Source organism: Fundulus heteroclitus, unplaced genomic scaffold (genome assembly GCF_011125445.2).
Source record: "Fundulus heteroclitus isolate FHET01 unplaced genomic scaffold, MU-UCD_Fhet_4.1 scaffold_70, whole genome shotgun sequence".
NCBI classification, from domain to species: Eukaryota; Metazoa; Chordata; class Actinopteri; order Cyprinodontiformes; family Fundulidae; genus Fundulus; species Fundulus heteroclitus.
The window spans coordinates 610037-629638 of NW_023397143.1; the positions used below are offsets into that span (position 1 = coordinate 610037).

The 19602-nt window shown below is 39.8% G+C and overlaps 1 protein-coding gene across 5 annotated transcripts in view; it reads right to left on the reverse strand.

Moving 5' to 3' along the window:
- The window catches only part of kcnn2 (potassium calcium-activated channel subfamily N member 2), a 44214-nt gene that overhangs the window by 8722 nt on the left and 15890 nt on the right, over positions 1-19602 (reverse strand). For 2 of the 5 annotated variants that reach the window (XM_021323526.2, XM_012876368.3), the window contains 5 exons: positions 8624-9042; positions 8256-8397; positions 7100-7210; positions 6887-7014; positions 3838-3846 (listed from right to left, as the gene is read on the reverse strand). In XM_021323526.2, coding sequence (XP_021179201.2) covers positions 3838-3846; positions 6887-7014; positions 7100-7210; positions 8256-8397; positions 8624-9042 — 809 coding nt within the window. Of the gene's footprint in view, positions 1-3837; positions 3847-6886; positions 7015-7096; positions 7211-8255; positions 8398-8623; positions 9043-19602 lie in introns of all 5 variants that reach the window. The other 3 variants (XR_004930228.1, XM_036133908.1, XM_021323527.2) reach the window with 3 other exon arrangements.

A 19602-nucleotide genomic window follows, 5' to 3' on the forward strand; every position in this document is an offset into this window, starting at 1 on the left:
CCTGTTTTGAGACATTTCAACTTGAACTTAGAAAACCTCAAAATAACTCTCAATCTAACATAAAAAAGTTAAAAATAAACTGCAACCTAGGATAGTTTTTTTTTACCATAGGAAAAAAATATGGCAAAAAGGAGAAATGTTAATTTATTCACTGCAGACATATTGCCCAAGGAATCTTATTGCCTGTTTAATTAGGCCCCCGAAGTCTCTTTTCACTTCTCAGGGGGCTCAAAATCCGCATCTTTCTCCTGCAGTGTGTAAACCAAACACGGATTCCTCTTTTTCGTCTGAATCATACACAGTTTCTAAACAACAGTGAACAAACATGTTGCTCTTGAGACGGGTAGATTTATAAATCTCTTAATAAATCTAACGTTACTGCCGATTGAGTGATCATTAAGTTGCCGGAAACTCAATTGTAAAATAATGTCAAGAATCACACGAGAATAATAAAAAAAAAAGGTCTGATTATAAACTGAAATCTATTTCTTGTTTAGCTGTGCAGGTCAATCTTAATGTCTTTCTGGGTGATAAATGTGCAGCAAATATAATTCTTTTGACCAGCAGGGGGTGCCACAGGAGTCAAAAAGAAAACTGCAGCGGAGTTAAAATCCTCACAAGTGAGTTCAGAAGCATTCATCCTGTGGCTTTAATCATTTAAGTAAATACATGAAACGAGAAAGGAGGTGGTTTCAGTGAGACCTTAACAGACAGATATGTTTTTTATGTGTGTGTGTTAAATTGATATATAGATTTCACAGTCATTGTATGGAGGGCTCTAACAACAAAGCAGCTCGAGGTCAGAATGGAGAAATGTTAAATTCTGTTTTTTTTCCCCCCTCCTTGGTCAATCAGTCCTCTCAGGGCGTCCTCCTTTCAAACGAGCACTTTAAATCTGCTTGTTATTCATCAGGGGAAAAACGACTACGCTAAGCTTTTCAACGCTGCACTAAATCTTTCAGGGCAATCTCAGTTAGTGCTGCTGCCCTGACTCTCTTTATCTGTCATTTCTGAGGACAGACATTTGACCAGAATTTGCGGCGAGTGATGTAATAAATACACACTTCTTCACTTGTGTAGATTAGGAACTTGTATCTTGACTGAATGTAATTGTTTTGATCATAGATGTGAATAAAAAGATTGTTTGGAACAATAAATGCATTTGATGGAAAGATATGCAGCGCTGAACAGACGCTATAAACTATCTTTCAGGTAACCACACATCTCTTCAAAAGGTCTTGATTAACAGTTCCACAGTTTTTCCAAAAGTCTTTTTTTAATGTTTTCAGCTTGGACTTGTTTTTTCAAACATGTTCTGCCCACTTCTGGCACCTGACCAGCTTACTATTGTGTTCCAGTGTATGTTAAAATGAGGAGTGTGGACAAGCAGAGGTCCAAAAAGAAAACCCCATAAATCTATTTACAGCAGAGTGTCTGCAAGTCATGTCTTTAGTTAATAGAGGAAAAATCTGCCTGTAAAGCCCTGATACAGGACATGTGAGATCTCCTGACCAGGTTTTTGCCAAACTCTGGGAATGACATTGAAAAATAATTTTTTTTGTGTCAAACTGTGATTCTTGTTATTGTTCATAGACTGAGACGGTTGATACAAAAAAAAAATAAACAAATCTCACAGAGACCAGAACTGAACAATTTTCAGCCAGTTTTGCACTAACTGGTGACTGGTCGATTGGAAAACACAAATTCCAATTTTTTTCAGACCAGCGAATGCACCATATCCAAATGTTATAAACAAATGTCGCTGCCAGTTGACAACACTCTTGGGTGTGGATGCTGTTACTGAGGGAAGAAGACTTCAATTAAGCCATTTTTCCTAAAAATGAAGCACAGAAATGTAAGAAGCTATCTCAAATTGTGTTTTTGGCAACATGTTGAGACATGTTCAGACCTTTAGTATATAACAGGAAGCCTTAAAAAAGAGAAACAAAGTTATTTTGTTTCACCCTTTTGCGCTTTCAGCCTTTTTCTGTCAAGGACAAATACCGGATCTGCAAATGCTGGCAGTTCTTGGGAAATTTAAAGGTTACAGTAAGATCTAAATTCTCTAACAAATACAATTGGTTGTTAAAATGCGAGTAGCAATAACTGCTGACATAAGAAGCTGACGATGGTTAAAAAAATAATCCAAGTAATAATTTTGACCTTGAAAATGCACTCAAATATTCAACTCAAATATTTTGATATCAATAATTTTGTTCTTGTACCTTCATATACTTCTTAAAGAGAAAATCAGTATCAGCAGATCAAAGTTTTACCCCGACAGATCTCTTTTAAAAATGGTTTCTTTGACAAGTAATCTGTCATGTGTAGACATAAACTGGTTAGTTTCTTCAGTTTACAAAGATTTGTACTCCTCAGTGATTCATAGATCAGAGTTAACTAGCTTTGAGGAGAAAAAACGTTCCTCAAAAACTGGTCGCGTACAAAGTCCAACTCCAGAGAGGAAACACAGAAAGACCTTCAGAAAGCCTGAAAAGCTGTTGATCAAGACCACTTTATAAGGCTGCATGAACGCATCACTCCTTGGAAGTAAATAAGCAATGATTCAAGACTTCCTATGCAGTATTTTTACATCTGTTAAGAAAAAAAAAAGAAATCCTGTGATATAAGTCTTAATTTGCAACAACCTAAATTGTCATTAAATGCTGTTTAATTTCATCAGATGGCGGTGATGTGAATCAGTTATTCAACGATTAGCGGTAGCCTGGTCTCTGTTTGATCCCAGCTCTCTCTGCTGACAGCGTCACGCTGCTGGTCACAGTTGCAGTCTCTTCGGCACAAATGGGATTGCTCAGAGTTCGACCTTCCTCACAGGTCGCTCTCTCTGTCTTCAGTTCGATGATCTCTGAACTAACAAGCCCTCGCTATCCTGCTTCCTGCTATGATTCTCACTTCAACCTTGACGATCAAAATGGATCGTACTCCCTTAACGGGGGGGGGGGGGGTGATACGATTGTAGAGGGACACACGAGCTCTCTGCAGTTATGACCTGAAAGCTTGTGTAAGACATTTGTTTGTATACGGACCATGTCTGATCCAAACGACCTCCGCAGCTCTCAGACACTCTCTGCTGCAAAGGCTCCTAATTACCCTTGCATGGCTGATGAATGATCTTGTTACTGCGCTGTTTAACAGCCTGGGTATGTGCTACTGTGTCATCAAACAGAAATGGAGGAAAATGCGGCTGCAAATGCTGTAACAGGCGTAATAATGGTTCCACTCGCCGAAAGATGACCCCCTCCAAGCCCTGCTCTATACGAGCACGACCGCTCCGCTGCAAGTAGCAAGTCTTCCAGGGATTTCATACATTATAAAACAGCAGGTCTGCGTTAATGGGGAGCGCTGGCCATCATCCTTCGGTATGTGAAAGCACAGTTGATTGGAGTTTAATCAGTGGCTTTCTGATTAAAGGTCAAAGGCTCATCACATCCATGCAGAAATGGAAAGAAAAACACCCTCCATCACTGATAATTGAAATTCACGTGACACGGATCTAGTGGATGTCTTCAGAATATGCAGCAAGTATTTTCAAAATATGTATTTCATAGTGTTTTCAATCCTGTTTGCTGCTCTCTGAGAAAAAGGGATTATTCTTTTTTTTTTTTTTACCAATAAAGTCTTGTGCAGCACGTTAAATAACACTGACAACTTCATGACTGCTTCACGTGATGCAAAAGGCATCCGTTGGAAGGCATGAATTTCACTTATCAAATGAGGGAGTGCCATTTTTTTTTAGTCGTATCATCGGGTTCAAGGACAAGCTCTCGTTGGCATGCACACAACAGGTCTCTATCTACATTAAAGGCGAAGACTTACTTTCGAGCTCTATTGCATTGTGTTGACACAAACAGGAAAAAAAAAGGAAACATGAAGTAGACAGATGAATCTTTACAACATCAGGTAAACATATTCAGATGAAAAAAAAAATAATCTGATGGTGAAGGTTTGGCCGATCAACTCTTTCGGTGTCGCCTCACCTCCGAACAGCAACGTGTCGTGATTCACAGCTCATCATTGACACGAACGTCATATTACTTCCAGGTTTTAAATTTTGTATTTGAACAGTTCGTTTTCATAGTTGAATGTGTGTACCACATATAAACTTCAATGGATTTAAATAAAAACAAGAATTTGGTGCGAACTTGGTGTGGATTTTCACTAATCCACACATGGTCAAAAGTCAGTATACAGGCTCAAATATGAACATACACCACCACTATTTGCCTAATCATGCCTTTTGTAACCACAAACAAAGATATAAGCTGGTTATTTTACTGGCAAGCACAGTCTCAATTAGCCGCCTAGCATGCATGTTCTTCAGTTTAAGAGATCAATCTAACAACTCTTCTGCTCAGCATAATTGACAGATTCCCAGTGTGGTTGATGCCGTGACTTTAGAAAAGCTACCTAGATCTATTTTAGAAATGTATCCCTTCTGAGCCCAGTTTCTATTGTGTGTTGGAATCATTGTTCTGTTGGAGCAACAGTTCCACCTATATGACCCAAAGGGGCCGCTTCTGCATAAAGGAAATAGATCGGGAGCCTCGAGAACAACCCAAAAACCATCAAGGTTTGAGTTGATTCTAAACTGGAACGCGTTGAACGCAGGAGCCACTGTCCACAAGTGAAGCCGTTCACTTTTATCACCATGGTGCCTGCTTTAAAATCAACAACTCCAAGGACAAATTAAACTAGCAGCTGCCCACATGGATAGGCTAAATGCTTTTTGGAGCGAAAGTTTTATTTTTCAGAGACAAACACTGAGTTGTTTGGTCACAATGGCAAGAGGCATGTAAGAAGGGCTCATAGCAAGGCTTCCAAACATAAGGAACACTGAACTATCTGTCAAGCATGGTGGTGGCAGCATCATGCTGTGGGGCTGCTTCTCTGCAGGTTTTACTAGTGCATTGCACAAAACGGGTGTAATAATTAAGTAGGAGGGCTACCATCAGTTGTCTTTTTAACTTAACTTAAATGTTAAGTTGAGCTAGCTAGGTAGATGAAACCAGGATCAAACTGGATGTTCCAAACAGCAAATGAACCCAAGCATTAAAACTGGTTTTGGATTGGATAAACCAGCCTGCATGGGTTGTGGCTTGGCCATGATAAGTTCAAGCTCATCCACCTGAATTACGTTTTGTTTTTAAACTTGCTTTATGGGTGATCTCTTCACTCTGAAAAGAAGAGCAGCTCAAACAAACTACTAAAACACGAAATTTAGATGCCATTCATGTCAATAATGAGCAGATATAAACTTCTAACCTTAGCCGTATATCGTCTTGAAAGAAGAGACTCTTTTATTCACGTTTGGACTGTTTTCTGGTTGCTGCAGCTGTGCTCATACTCTAAATCTCATATCTGTCTCTCCCACAGTGCTAATCCTGTTATATTTGCAGTAGAGTAAATAGAATCAACTTTCCCAATTGTATTTGCATTCCAAGAAACATTCCTGAAGCAATACAAGACAAAGGCAGTGCCATAAAGCATTTATGGCTCCGTTTAGCAGCAGCTTGCGGCTCATGTTTTTACAATTTTTTTTTTTTTTGCTTTTAGTGATAAAAGCTGCGTTTATTTGCACGGCAACTTCTTTCAGTGTTTTTTTTTCTATATTTATCTCAATCAGGGCTTTGTATATGATAGAAAACATGTAGGCTACAGACATTGCTTCAAACCTCAATATAAGCTTTTGATCCCTCTAAAGCAAAACCACAGAGGAAAAAAAAAAATCTTTATAAGACCAAGGTGTGCCAGGATGCCACAGACAACATGCTGAGTATTTGTTTTTAAACTCAGAGCTGGATGCTGGATGTGGCTTTTTCCCCACTGGATGTTATTTATTATGAATTAAGCTGCAGCCCTGGGCAAATCCCTTTACAGGGCTGTCTAACCCCTAACCCTGGAGAACAGGAGGTGAACGCGAGACGCTGTCATCACCGCTGCAAATTGCTCGAATATAATAACAAAGACGCTGAACAATAAGAAAAAAACAACAACCTAGAGACTTAGCCGATCTGGAAGCAGGCTGCAGCAGAAGGAGACACAGATTATTTAACAATAACTTAGTCTCCCTGTCTCGTGATAAAGCTTGCTACTGTCTTTAAAACACAAATGCATGTTTAAGAAATCCACAGCAGCACAGCGGATACCACAGAGACCCATAAAGCACGAAAAAGAAAACAATTGCGCACACAGAGAACACTTTTTTTTTTATAAAACGTTGTGGCACCTACTGACAAAATCACTGTAGTTATTTCTCTTGATAAAGCTCTGCGCCGATATCCAGTGGCCAGAGATAAAGGACACGGAGCAGAAGTGTCGGTGAGCACTGTAGCGTGAGGAAAACAACAGCGAGGTGAGGCTAAAATCGATACCGTTTTGGAGTAAGTTTGAAGTCCTTGGGGACCCACTAAAGGACTAGCTGACAGGTAGGCACCTGACCGGCCACCAGAGAAGCAGAAACACCAACGTGTCAGCCCTGAGGTCGACCTGACATCTGACTCACCGAGAAAGAGACACACGAGAGTCGAACTGACAGCACAGGGCCAGCAAGAGCTAAATCAATATCAAATGCCTGAAACGGCAGCGTATTCTAAGGGAAACACAGCTTTGCTCGTTGTTTTTCGTTCATAATGAGCATTCATACTAATGAAATAGAACAGCTGGATTAAATAACATGCACGATCAAAACCGGCCCATTAACACTTCTCTAGTGGGCTTTGTGTGAAAAAACCACATTCTTCATTGATATGAGGACATATATGTTTTGCTACAGGTGTCAAACAATTCAGATTTCAGGTTTTTTTTTTGGTGGATCAAATGAACGTCCTGCTTGCACAACAAGCGACTTCGGGAGCGCGGGACCTACTGGTGAATGGCTTGAAGGAATTTTCTCTGATGCTTCCTGACTCTTGCGTGGTCCATCTTCCTCACCAGTTTGGTGTTCTTGTAGATGAGCCACGTCTCCCTGAGAACATTCGCAGCTGTGTTTTTTACCTGCGGACGCAGAAAACACAGCAAGGCTTAAAAGCGAGGAGGGGGCGGAGAGAGCTCAGATGTTGAGTGAGGAGCGCCGACCTACTCTTTTTGTTAACTGGGTATCCATCATGAAATTGTGAACATGTTTTTCAGCTTTGGTTAATTCCAGTTTCTTCGCCACCACAGCCACCACCAAGGCAGTGCAGCCGGCACCCTAAAGGGACACAAATAGAGGAGCTGGACTAAAAAAATTGTCACCTCTCGCTGTGGATAAATTAAACCTAGAGACCTGACGACAAGTCATGGCAAACACCCTCTCTCCTGAATTTATAGCCAGGGCCATTCTTTGCCCTAATGAATACAAATATCTGCATGTTTCGGCTCCAATCAGTCTTCTTACCACGTCTGATTCTTTTGTTAAAACACTTATACCAATAACCCCTGTGACTGCTTTCTCAAGCTGTGCAAATATTACTCTGTACTATTTCTTTGGGGAAATTAGATTACTGCCCTGTGGGAAAAAAAAGCTCCCAGTTTTTATGCGTGAGTCAGACGCCCTCTCACTTCTTCAGATTAGGCTAAAAGTGTTACTTTCTGATATAGTTTATCAAGGCATAGGGTTTTTACTGAGTTATCTCAGCAGCAATGCTGCTATAGGCCTAGGCTGCTGGAGGACACACTGACCATTGCTACATTTTCTCCATTTATGCATCATTTTGCGATAATTGCTTTATTCTCTCTTTGCGTTTCTGTATGATAGAAAGTCGGTTTTTCTGTGGTTAGATGTGTCTCTCTCTTGAATTGAACCGCAGATGGTGTTAATGCTGACATTAACCATGTACACTCTGCCTATACTTTCCATAGAAAGTACTCCTTGCTCAATGTTTTTTTTTATTTTAGCTGTGTCTCTTCCAGAGAGATATCATTGGACGGTATTTAAATCTGATTACGGGATTGAACAGTATTGGACAGAACTGGATTAATTTGATCTGAGAATGGACCAAATTCGGTTTATATGTAAACGGATGCAAAAGGTCCTGTTTGTCTTGTGGAGTGCCTTGGGATTACATTTATTCAATTCAGTTGCCCAAATGAAATAAACTGAGTTGAATTGAAAGAGGTACTCTGAGTCTTAATTATTTTCCCCCCCCCAGGCTAGAAGTCTGCAAGCATATTTAAACTGCAAGAAAATAACACATTTAAAACAACAGCAACAATAATAACAACAACACTAACATAAGCGTCTATTGTGCACTGACCATAATGCCCGTCAGAAGGCAGACTCCTTTTCCACAGTATGTGTGTGGGACCATATCCCCATATCCAATAGTCAGAAACGTGATTGAGATCAACCACATGGCTCCAAGGAAATTGCTGGTTATGTCCTGGTTATCGTGATACCTGCAAAGAACAACAACAGATTTACCTTACACCTAATGTTTTACGTTCACCTTTACCGTTTAGAGATTTAAAAGAGCGTTACTGTGTTGGACAGTCTATGATATATAAATCAGTCTCTCCTGGTGCTCAGAAACCATGAGCTGAGAAGTGTTTAGGCGACTTTTAAGCCTCTATCTATTTTTGATGCTGTGAAGCACAGCATAGCGTGAGAAACTGATCCAGGCACCTCTCGCAAGCTCTCACTGTCCATGCAGCGATGATCCAGAGCGAGATGGTGAAGACCAGCAGCACAGTGCCAGGACAGATGGTCATGAGGGTCTTCATCACAAAGCGGGTGTTGAAGTTAATCTTGTTGAGGGCGCCGATGCTGCGGGAGGAGGCGTCGGTAAAGAGCTTGCTGTGCAGCAGCATGACCCGAGCGATGAGGTACAGCCTCAGGAACATGGGGATGGACAGGATGATGTCCACGTCCGCGTCGGTCTTGGAAGGGACGTAGGAGTACGCCAGGCGTGCCGTCCAGGTGAAGGTGTAGTTCCCGGGGATGGGGTGAATGGCACACACCAGAATTTCCAGGCAGATGAAGAAGATGCGCTCGTATGTCATGGCTATCCTCCAGTCATCGGCTCCGTTGTCCACCATAAAGAGCTGTCAACAAAGAAGTACAAGTGTGAACGATGAAGCCTGAAAGGCAGCAGATAGTTTCAGGTGAATACGTCAGATTTAGATGAACTAAAATCAATTTGGGTCAATAACAAAAACTGTCAAAAATGTCATTTCTTTTTTTTTTTTTTACTTGGGAATGTTGAAAAAAGTATTCTTACTGCAGCACTCTATTACAAGAAGAGATCAGTAAAACTTACATCTCTAACCAAATTTCCTGTTTACATAAAAATTAGAATAACAATGCAGCGCAAATATAGTAGCTGTAAAGGCAGATTGAAAAGTAATAGTTTTAAGCTCCTTTGGGCCATTTACTCAAAGTCATAAGACTGTTCATGACAAGGTTACAGATTTTCTTTGACACTACTATTTAGGCACATAAATATTGAATTGTGTTTAGTAGATGTTATTATTGCTCTTTTTAAGGACACTGCTTTAATATTTGCTTTTGTTGCGTTCCATCATAAATGCTCCTCTGGCCGTGACTCATATTCTTTCAGTTTAGCCATGATGCACCTCTAAAATCTATCTAAAGATTTAATTGTATGAGAATACAGTACAAATATGTCTAGATATTCAGCAATATTCTCTCAATTTTTCACTATTAAATAAAAAAATATTGTATTTGAAGGTTAGTCTCTATATTTTTACAGCATTAGCACAGCTGAAAGAATGATGAATTTCATTCTTACTGAACCAAAGAAGGCTGTTTTAAGCTTAGATTTATGCTTTCTGGCACTCCAACTTAACTTATAAACTTTTCTGGGGACTTTATGCACCTTAAATTATATGTTTAGAATAATTGTAATTATAGCATCACTCCACAAGGTTTAGGACTGTCTTGGTGGGAGTTTATGACCATTCTTCCAGAAGCACATTTATGGGGTCAGACACTGATGTGCGAGCAGAAAGCCTTGCCACTATTCTTCTCTCTTATTCATCCCAAAGGTGTTTCTTTGGGTTAAGGTCACAATTTTGTGTAGGCAAGTCAAGTATAAGCACACCAAACCCACTCATCAATGTCTTTAGGGACATTGCTCTATGCCCCAGAGCATGAGGAAAGCTGCAGGCGTCCAGTCATGTTGGGACAGAAAGGGGAAATCCCCAAAATGTTCCCACAGAGATGACAGTATGAAATTATTCAAAATGTTTGGTTAAGCCAGGGGTGTCAAACATACGGCCCGCGGGCCGGATCCGGCCCGCCGAACAATTTAGTCCGGCCCTGTGGCTAAATGCATTATCATTATAAAAAAAAAAAAAAAAAAAAAAAAAAAAAAAAAAAAAAATTTTAGTGACCATGTACTTCGTTTAATTGAAAATATGCAGTTCCTATATTGTCCACGAGGGGCGCTGTGTTTTAATTAGCAGATTAAGCTTCAGGTGTGGAAAAATTCAAATCATTTCTTAATTTTTATCTGTTTGATGTATTTTGTCATGCAGGACAGTGTTTTTAAGTTCCAAAAAATGTGAATAAATGTTTTTCAACATTGTATTATCACTGTGGTCAGTTCTTATGCATAATGCACAAGTAAATGTTTAACTGAGTAAAAGTATTGTTGAAATTGCACATACTTTTCTTAAAAACGCTGAGGTTATTCATAATATATTGTGTAAAAGTAAAATTTACTTAATATAAAAATCAACAACAAGTCCACATTTATTAGTTCTATTTAATCTTGCAATGAGTTTACTCGTGTGGCCCTCTTGAGATCAAATTAAGCTGTATGCGGCCCCTCAACCAAAATGAGTTTGACACCCCTGGGTTAAGCTAAAGTATCAGGAGTTCCTTTCGCTGGAACTGAGGGGCCCAAGTCCAACTCCTGAGGAACTCCCTACACTATAAACGCCTCTGCACCAAACTTTAGACTTGACACAATGCAGTCAGGAGAATGATGTTCTCCTGGCAAATGCCAAACTCAGACTAGTCCGTTACATTGACAGACAGCGAGGCATCATTTGTCACTTCAGAGAACCCAGTGAGTCTAGAGTCCAGTAGCGATGTGCTTTACATCACTCCACCGACACTTTGCACTAATGTAATGCTTGGATACAGCTGCTCGGCCATGGAAACCAAAGTATTAAAGTATAACTCATGCCGATATAAAAGCATAACCACCAGACAAATAAAAATATGCCACCAAAGTGGGCCAAGAAACTGTGAGGGGAGGGCCTAAGTGTGGGGATGAGCAGTGGGGGTTAAGCGGGGTTGTGGTCAGGACCAGGGAAAGTGACATGTTGAAACATGAAGAGTGACCAGGGAGACACTGGTGGTTTCGCCACATTTTGGTCTTTTGAGGTGGCAGCGAAATAATTTTTATAGGTTATAAAAATTCTGTTGCTGCTTTCTCTGCCTCGGAGGGAAGAAAGCAGCCTGTTCTGTGAGCGCGTGCCTGCAAATACACACATGGTGATTCAATCAGCAGCCACCAGCCGGGCACTAAGAGAAAACTTTCAGTGCGTGTAAAATGAGAAAGCCGTACTAAATCTGGGTATCTGAATTAACTTTTCAGCTTTGACGAACAGGTCCAGACGGAGGGAAATCACAAACTGTCTGGCAGACTAAAGCTGCAGCAACGGGGTTTCGGTGTAGGTACCAGATCTGCTCGGGTACCTACACCTGTAGGTAGCCTGTGTTTACTTCCTGCTTCCTCAACCAATCATATGAGAGTTTCCAGGTTTCCCAAAACAGGGGGCTGCATTTGTTATTTTATTCAGGCAAAAAGTAGCAGCCTGCAAACATGGGAGACAGTAGGAGAATCAGACCAGAAATAGAACAGATAACAACATCATATACCTGTCCTGTGTAAGTAAAAATTGACAACAGCAACACACCGTTTAAAAACGGCATATTAGATTGGATTGATTGGCAAGCTGCTGTATCGATTTAAACCACGAGGTATCAGTATTACTTAAAGCTCCTTTAAGAAAACATTAAAGGGAGATCATTTTAAAACTAATATTCTGATATCTGTTTCAAAGACCATAACTTGCAGATGTTTATTTAAGTTTCCCACTTTTTAGTTGAACACCCAGTCCAGAGTATGTTTGGATATGTGTAGAAAACTGATGAACTTAACATTAATCTTTGTTTGATTTATTAGAACATTGCTTATGTTACAGGTGCTTGGACCCAGGTATTTACAGATTCACTTCCATACAGAAACCCCTATCATTATCTTCAGCTGTCACTTGTTGTATTATTTAATACTGTATATACTTCAGTGATGGTATCAAGGCGCCACTTTATTGTATCTGTAATACTTTATCCGCTGGTTGTGCTGTTCTTTTTACATCTCTCTTTGCAGGTGAAGAAGCAGACTCGTGTTGTTCTATCATTCTCTCCCTTTTATCTCCTCTTTCTTTCACGTTTTGTTCTTTTTTTCTTTCCTTTCGTTTTCTCTTCTACTTTCTTATTGTAGTGTCCATGTAACATTAAATATTCTCTGCATAAATTATAATAAAGATATTACCATGTATAAATCAAACAGAGCACTATGGCGGCACCGCTTGTGTAAGTAAAATCCGTTTTTGGCATTAAGACAGCAATCCTTAATGCCACATTGACAGACAGGACACTATAAAAAAAAGAGCATTGCTTATGTTAGGGCGAACACAAATGTCTAATTCTCACCTGTTGTTTGTAATGGATAAAAATGTAAAAGTAATCAGGAGAAAGATCACCATTAATTTAAACAATGGGAAGTTCAGCTTCTTTCCATCTCCAACTCCGTTCAAACAAAAACAAAAGTTCTAAAACAAAGTGCTTCAATTGTTTTATGGACTAAATATTTTCTACCAAACTGCGTCCTTCTGATGAGAACATCTGCCGCCTCCACATTAACATAAGGTTGCGATCGCCTGGCCGCTCCGACCAGAAGGTAGCCGGTTTCACAGGAGACTGAGTATGAATGGATTTTAGCGGCTATCATCACTCTTCTCCTCCCTGTCCTCTGTCATACGCGGCGGCTTCGTCACATGGTCACCTCTGCTGCTGCAGCTAAAGCCTCATCTTCACCTCTTCGATCCAATCTACTGTGATCTTCCCTGATGGCTGCCATCACCTCCTCTTCCACATGATCCCTCGCCATGCTCATAGTTGAGGACAGACCATCTCAATCTTCCTCGTCTTAGGGAGGTTTCTGTTTGCTGGTTTGGATTGCAAATTAAGTGCCATCGAGCCATATTAACTTCCCCTCAGTCTCTCTCTCTCTCTGTCTCTCTCTCTCTCTAACACCCAACACTGATATTCCTCCACAGCTGCTCTTGCTCCATCCACTTAATCACGTCAAGGTCCTCTGACTGCACCCGCCGACACGGGCGGCAGTAGATATTTCAAAAAATGTTGCTGTCAGCAAATATGAGCGTACATTTCAGGCGTCATCTTTTTTTTATTTTTTTTACTTAGTGGATGGCTTTCTAAAAAAGAGGGGAAAAAAAGAACTGCACCATTACATTTCGTCAGAAACCCGCTCAATGTGTTTGGTTGTGATATGCACATCCAGTGTGATTTTTCTGCTTACAGCGTAACATAGCTGGAGGCCAGATTGTGCAAAGGTTGGCTGAACTTTGAGCTCAACCTTAATAAAGCTTTGCAGCCTGTTTAAAATCTTCAGCTATAGGATGTGAGTTGAGTAAGGGGGGGGGGGGGGGGTCGCTTGCTAAAGGCAATGTAATGTGATTATTCTTTTTCTCTTGGAGTCAGCATGGATCACATGTAAGATTTCCTCAAGAGTAAATCTTTTCCCCCTGATTTTTCTACATTCTCCTGCATATCCGATCAAGCCTACGTTTAATAAACGTACAATAAAAAGTTACATATTTCAAACCAGTCTCATTTTAAAATGTGCGGCAAAGAGTGTCACAATAACAAGCATGAAAAAAAAAGTATAAAAAGATTTGTCTAAATATTTCGTTTAGACTAAGCCTTACCTCTTGTGTATGTATGTGTATTGCTGTAGTTTTAAAAAACAAACAAACATATTTTTGCGCTCTTAGAAAAAGCTATAAGGTTTCTTTAGAGGCTTTAGACTACACTGGTTCTTTATTTATGAAAAAAAGCTGAAAAAAAAGTAAGTAAAAAAAGACGCAAAGTATCAATTCAAGCAATATGTGACTAAAAGCTATTTTAATTGAATTACATAAAACTCCTATGGAGAGTACAGTAAATCAAAATTCCGAATTAATTTGCACATTTAATTTATCAATATTGAATTTATAAATGTAATAATTGATACACATGTAGCCTGATAAAGGAGAAGCTCACCCATTTATACAAGAACCATTGTAACCACTGTAAATATGTCCCAAGTAAATTCCTGAGGTCTTCTGACAAGCAACGCCTGTCAGAAGACCTCATACATTAATTGATGCCACACACATTAATTTATATTTTATCCTTTTGTTTTTTTCTTTCGTACAGCACTTTTTTTTGTGTGTCTGTCTTCAAATGGTGGTATATATTTTTTGTCTATTTGTTTCTGGTTTACTTTAAAAGCGGGTTGCACAGTGGAGCAGTTGGTAGCACTGTTGCTTTGCAGCAAGAAGGTCCTGATTTCAAACTGCAGCCTGGGGAGTTTCTGCATGGAGTTTGCACGTTCTCCCTGTGTATGTGTGGATTCTCGCTGCGGGTACATCTTCCCCCAGTCCAAAAAACATGCTTGTTAATTGGTCTCTCTAAATTGCCTTGGGTTTGAGTGTGTGTGTCCTGTTGTGTTTCTGTGTTGGCCTGTGATGGACTGGCGACCTGTCCAGGGTGTATCTCTCACCCAATAACTGCTGAAGATAGGCACCAGCCTCCCTGCGACCCTGCATGGATAAGCGGGTGTAGAAAATGGATGGATGGATAAAATTACTATTATTATCAGAAGCATATTAAGCCACATAGGTTTTTTTTTCACAATGGAGGAATCAGTGAGAATTGTTGATGTAAGATTTTCTTGAAGGGGTGTTCCACTTCTCCATGAAATATTTGATCTACTTTCTGAATTAGGTGTCAAGGGATAGGGGGATGGGAATAAACACGTGGATTCCTTAGGATTCAGCAAGACATTTTAGAAAGTAGTATATTATTTATTTGATAACATTTTTGCCATAATTTCAGATTTTTTTAAAATAATTTGGTGGTTGCAATTCCAGGTTTCCTGGAAGTTTATGTTTTCAGACTTTTAACATTTAAATTTTTAAAGGTTCTATATCATGCTTTTTTAAGTCTTCCAAAGTCAACTATAGGCATATAATTAGGAAGAAATATTGCCTTTAGCACTACAGTGTATTAATCTGCTATGCAATATTAATTGTTTTCTGGCGCTCTTTTGCCAACCCAGATTAAAAGCCACTAGCCTTCACTGCTACGCCGCCTCTCTCCGTTTAGGCATCACCTATTTCACAATGTCGCCCTAAAGCCGCTGCAGCATAGTACCACAACTTCTGACCATTAGGCTCTTCTCGCAGCCGAAAACACAATTTCTGGACTCAGACATTATCTCTGGCTGAAAAGAGAGCAGTTGCTGTCGCTGTGCAGATTAGGTACTAAAAGAGCCACTTTGTCTCGACTCTCAGCAGAAACGATGGTGCTCAACCTCACACCACCGCTCGCTGATCGGAGAAAGCGGGAGTGTTGTTTATGGGCAGGGGCAGCGAGGTCAAGGTAGGAGCTTCCCGGAGAGGGGCATGTAATGACCGCTCTACTTAGACCTGTCATGGCCGCTTGTTTTACAGGACAGGGAGGAGCTGCTGCTCAGAGAGCAGAATTTACAAGGATTACTCAGACATGCATGAACCGAGCAAAATAACACGTTGGACATGGCTTTGATGAAGGAATAGCATTATAACATAGTTAAAAACCTCAAAAAAGTTGGTTTTGCATGTTGTAGGCCCTTTAAGTTCATTTCACAATGTTTTCTTACTAAACCAAACCACTGCGTTTCCCCAGTCCCTCATTCTCTAGAATTGTTTAATTATTTATCTATTGTATTCCCACTTTATGCTTAGCTAGTGCAATTTTTTTTTATGTCTAGCCATATGTTTTAACCCATGTATAGCCTTTGTGTTAGTTATCTGCATAAAAAGTGATCTAGAAATTCACAGAAAACACATATCACTGTTATTGTGGTGATGCTGCTCAGCAGTTTCAGAAGTGCTGCTTCTTGTGGTTTGCTTAGCTTTAGGCGTTATATACAGCTAGGATGCTCGTCAAATGTGCAATAAAGGGGGTAAAAATGAAAAGTAGTCTAAATTAAAAAATATCTAAGTATCTATGTATGCTACCCACACCTAATTCTACTTCAGTTGCAAAGGTTTATTTGCAAAGCCTATACTATAGTTGTCTGTTTTTCCACCGACACGGCTGTTGTATTACACTAAAAAGTTAATTGTTCATAATATGCTGCTAATTTGTGATGGCAGATCATGACTTGGCGTCTAGCCGAAAATATTCCATTTAGTTCATTTTGGGATTTCTTTTTATAGAAGTTAAGAACCGTCCTACTCATAAAGGGCTAATAGGATCACCGACCTAGATGGTAAATTTAGCTCGGATATAAAATAGAATATATAAAAAAAGAATGTGTCACATTCAGAAGAACAAAAACCTTTTTAATGTGCTCATCTCAAGGACAAAGAAAAGCGCACGGAGAATCAATAAAAACCGTGCGCCACCACTTCTCTAGCAGACATACATGAATGCTCTGCATAGTTTGACAGCTTCAAAGACGCTCTGAGAACTGCAGCTTTTCAACCGCTTCACATTAACACAAAGAATTTAGTGCACGCCGCACGCCGCTGAGTCAATTATGCTTCGAAAAGCTTCTGTGCCAGAAATATAAAGTGACAACAAGCTGGCACGTTACAAACAAAGCAGAGAATGCAACAGTAAAAACATGTCCCTGAACAAACAGTACAACTATCCCAGAAAGCCTCTGCAGCTCATTTACATTTATATGAAACCTGCAATGAGTCACCCCTTCCAACCCAAGAAAACAGACCCATTAAAATTTCAAGGGCAGTTGTTCATTCCAAATGATTGACGCTGAGCTTCTTGAACAGACTGACATCTGTCGGAGAAGTGAGTAACTCTAACCACAGCTTGCCCTTGTTTGGCGTTCCAAGTTAGTGTAATGTAGACAATGAAACTCAAGCTGGGACCGCACTCGACTACAGTTTCTTACTGGAAGAGCTGAGACTCCCAAAGCAGTGGGGTGTATTGTTTGCACAAAGCGCAAGCCACGTTTTATTGTACGTTTTAGCCTACAAACCGGCCCTGTCAAAAGCAATTACGAAGTTTGTTAACCTTAAAACTGCGTAATTAAACATTTAGGGTAGGTTGCATGAAGAAAGCCTACTTGGTGTGTAAAAGCAATTATAGTAATGGATGACCTGAAATACAACACCCCCAAGGGCCCTTTACCTGAGATGAGAAAATATCTCCCAGTCGCAGCAGAAGCAGAAGTTATGACACACAGATTATATTAAAAATACTAAGATCACACTGTGTGTTACTGAAAGGATGTTGATGACTTAAAACGATTTAATTAAATTATGAAATACAGTGACTAGCAAAAGCCTTCCGACACCTTTTTTTTTTTAATATTTAAGTCACAATACGAACGTAAACCTTTGTCTATTTTAATATTTCATGCCATAGACCAACACAAAGTAGTGCATACCTTTGAAGCGGAAGGAAATATTATACATTGTCACAAATACTGACAGGCTAGGTCAGGAGAATATTGATCAGAGAAACAATCGTGAGGTCAACGTTATCTCTGGAGGAGCTGCAGAAATCCACAAGCTCAGGTGGGCCTTTGTGAAATACTGGCAAAAAGAAACCCCTTGTTGAAAAAAAGCCAAAAGAAGTTTGCTTCAAGCCATCTTTGCTGTGTAAATACAAATATATGTAAAAAGGTGCTATGGTGAAAAGAGACGAGCCTTGTGGCTTACATGCACAATGCTTTGCCTGAGAGAAAACTAACACCACACATCACCCTGAACGTGCTTTTACTTTAGCTTGGATAGGGATGCCAGTCATATAAATTAAGGCATATTTATATGTTAGAATGTCCCAGCCAAAGGCCAGTTCTAAATTAAATTCAAGATATGTGGAAAAATATGAAAATCGTCTTAACAGATGTTCCCTCTCGATCTGACTGAGGTTGAGATTTTTGCAAAGAAAATATGGGTAAAATTTCAGTCTCTAGATGTGCAAAGCTTTTAGAGACTATGATAAAAGATAATCATAGATGAATATATAATAAAACATCTGAATACAATAGCAGTCATACAAATGTTTCTGGAACACCTTCACCAGCTCCCTAAGTGCACGGAGAGGGTCAAATATCTGGTGACGGGAAGACTCCAGCACAAGGAAACAACTTAATTTGCTCACCAACGCGTTTTGGCTTGTGGCTGTCATCAGGGTCATTGGGCAATAACTTTCCAAGTCATTCTAGTATGAACATGCAAAAAGGAGTAGCTTCGTGAAACTTGGACTTTTCACATCAACCATTCTTTCTTTTCTTGCTCAGGGATTTAGTTTAGACAATATATCTACTTGATAAAAATGGGAGAAAAGTGAACCTTTTACAAGCATATTTTTAATCACCTTGCAAATTGAGAAATTGAGAAAGAGTGTGCCAAAAGCTGCCCTGGTTGTCTTGAACTGATTATTCAGCGATACTGTTGGGGTCGTAGGTGTAAACCATGCAAAAGTTTCATAGCCATATGCTTGTGCAAAACATAGTGTTCTTTTAGATTTGTGATGCCAATGTTACAAACTTTTTTTTATATTTCTGAAAAACAAAACAAAACTGTGGCAGCCAGACTTAATTGGACATCATATGGTGTGCAATGGGTAAAAATGTTACGCCTCAAAAATTAGAACAAGAAAAAGTTCCAAATTATTTGTGACTCATTTTAGAAAGTTAAAATCTTATACTATACAGATTTTCACACACAGAGGGGAATATTTCAAGCCTTGCTTTCTGGAGATTTTGTTGATCATGGCTTACAGATCAGGAAACCCCCAAATTCTCATTGTCCCATAAAATTAGATTTTTACATAAGATCAATAAAAGGGATTTTTTTTAACAGTAAAATATCAGGCTTCTCAAAAGTATCTTAGTTTCAATGCTCTCAATACCTGATTGGACCTCCTTTTTCATAATATACAGCATCAATGCTGCGTGGCATGGAGGCAATCAGCCCGTGGTTCTGTTGAGGTGTAATAGAAGCCCAGATTGCTTTGATGGTGGGCTTCGTGTCATCTGCATTGTTGGGTCTGGTGTCTCATCTTCCTCTTGACAATACCCGATAGATTCTCTATGAGGTTCAGGTCACACCGGTTTGCTGGTGAATCAAGCACTGTAAGACCCCGGTCACCGAATCAGCTTTTGGTACATTTAGCAGTGTGGGCAGGTTCCCAGTTCCTACTGGAAAATGAAATCAGCGTCTCAATGAAGTTTGTTAGTTGAAGGAAGCATGAAGTGCGATTACATTTCCTGGTTTCCTGACTTCAGAAAACCCAGTGGACCAACACCAGCACATGACATG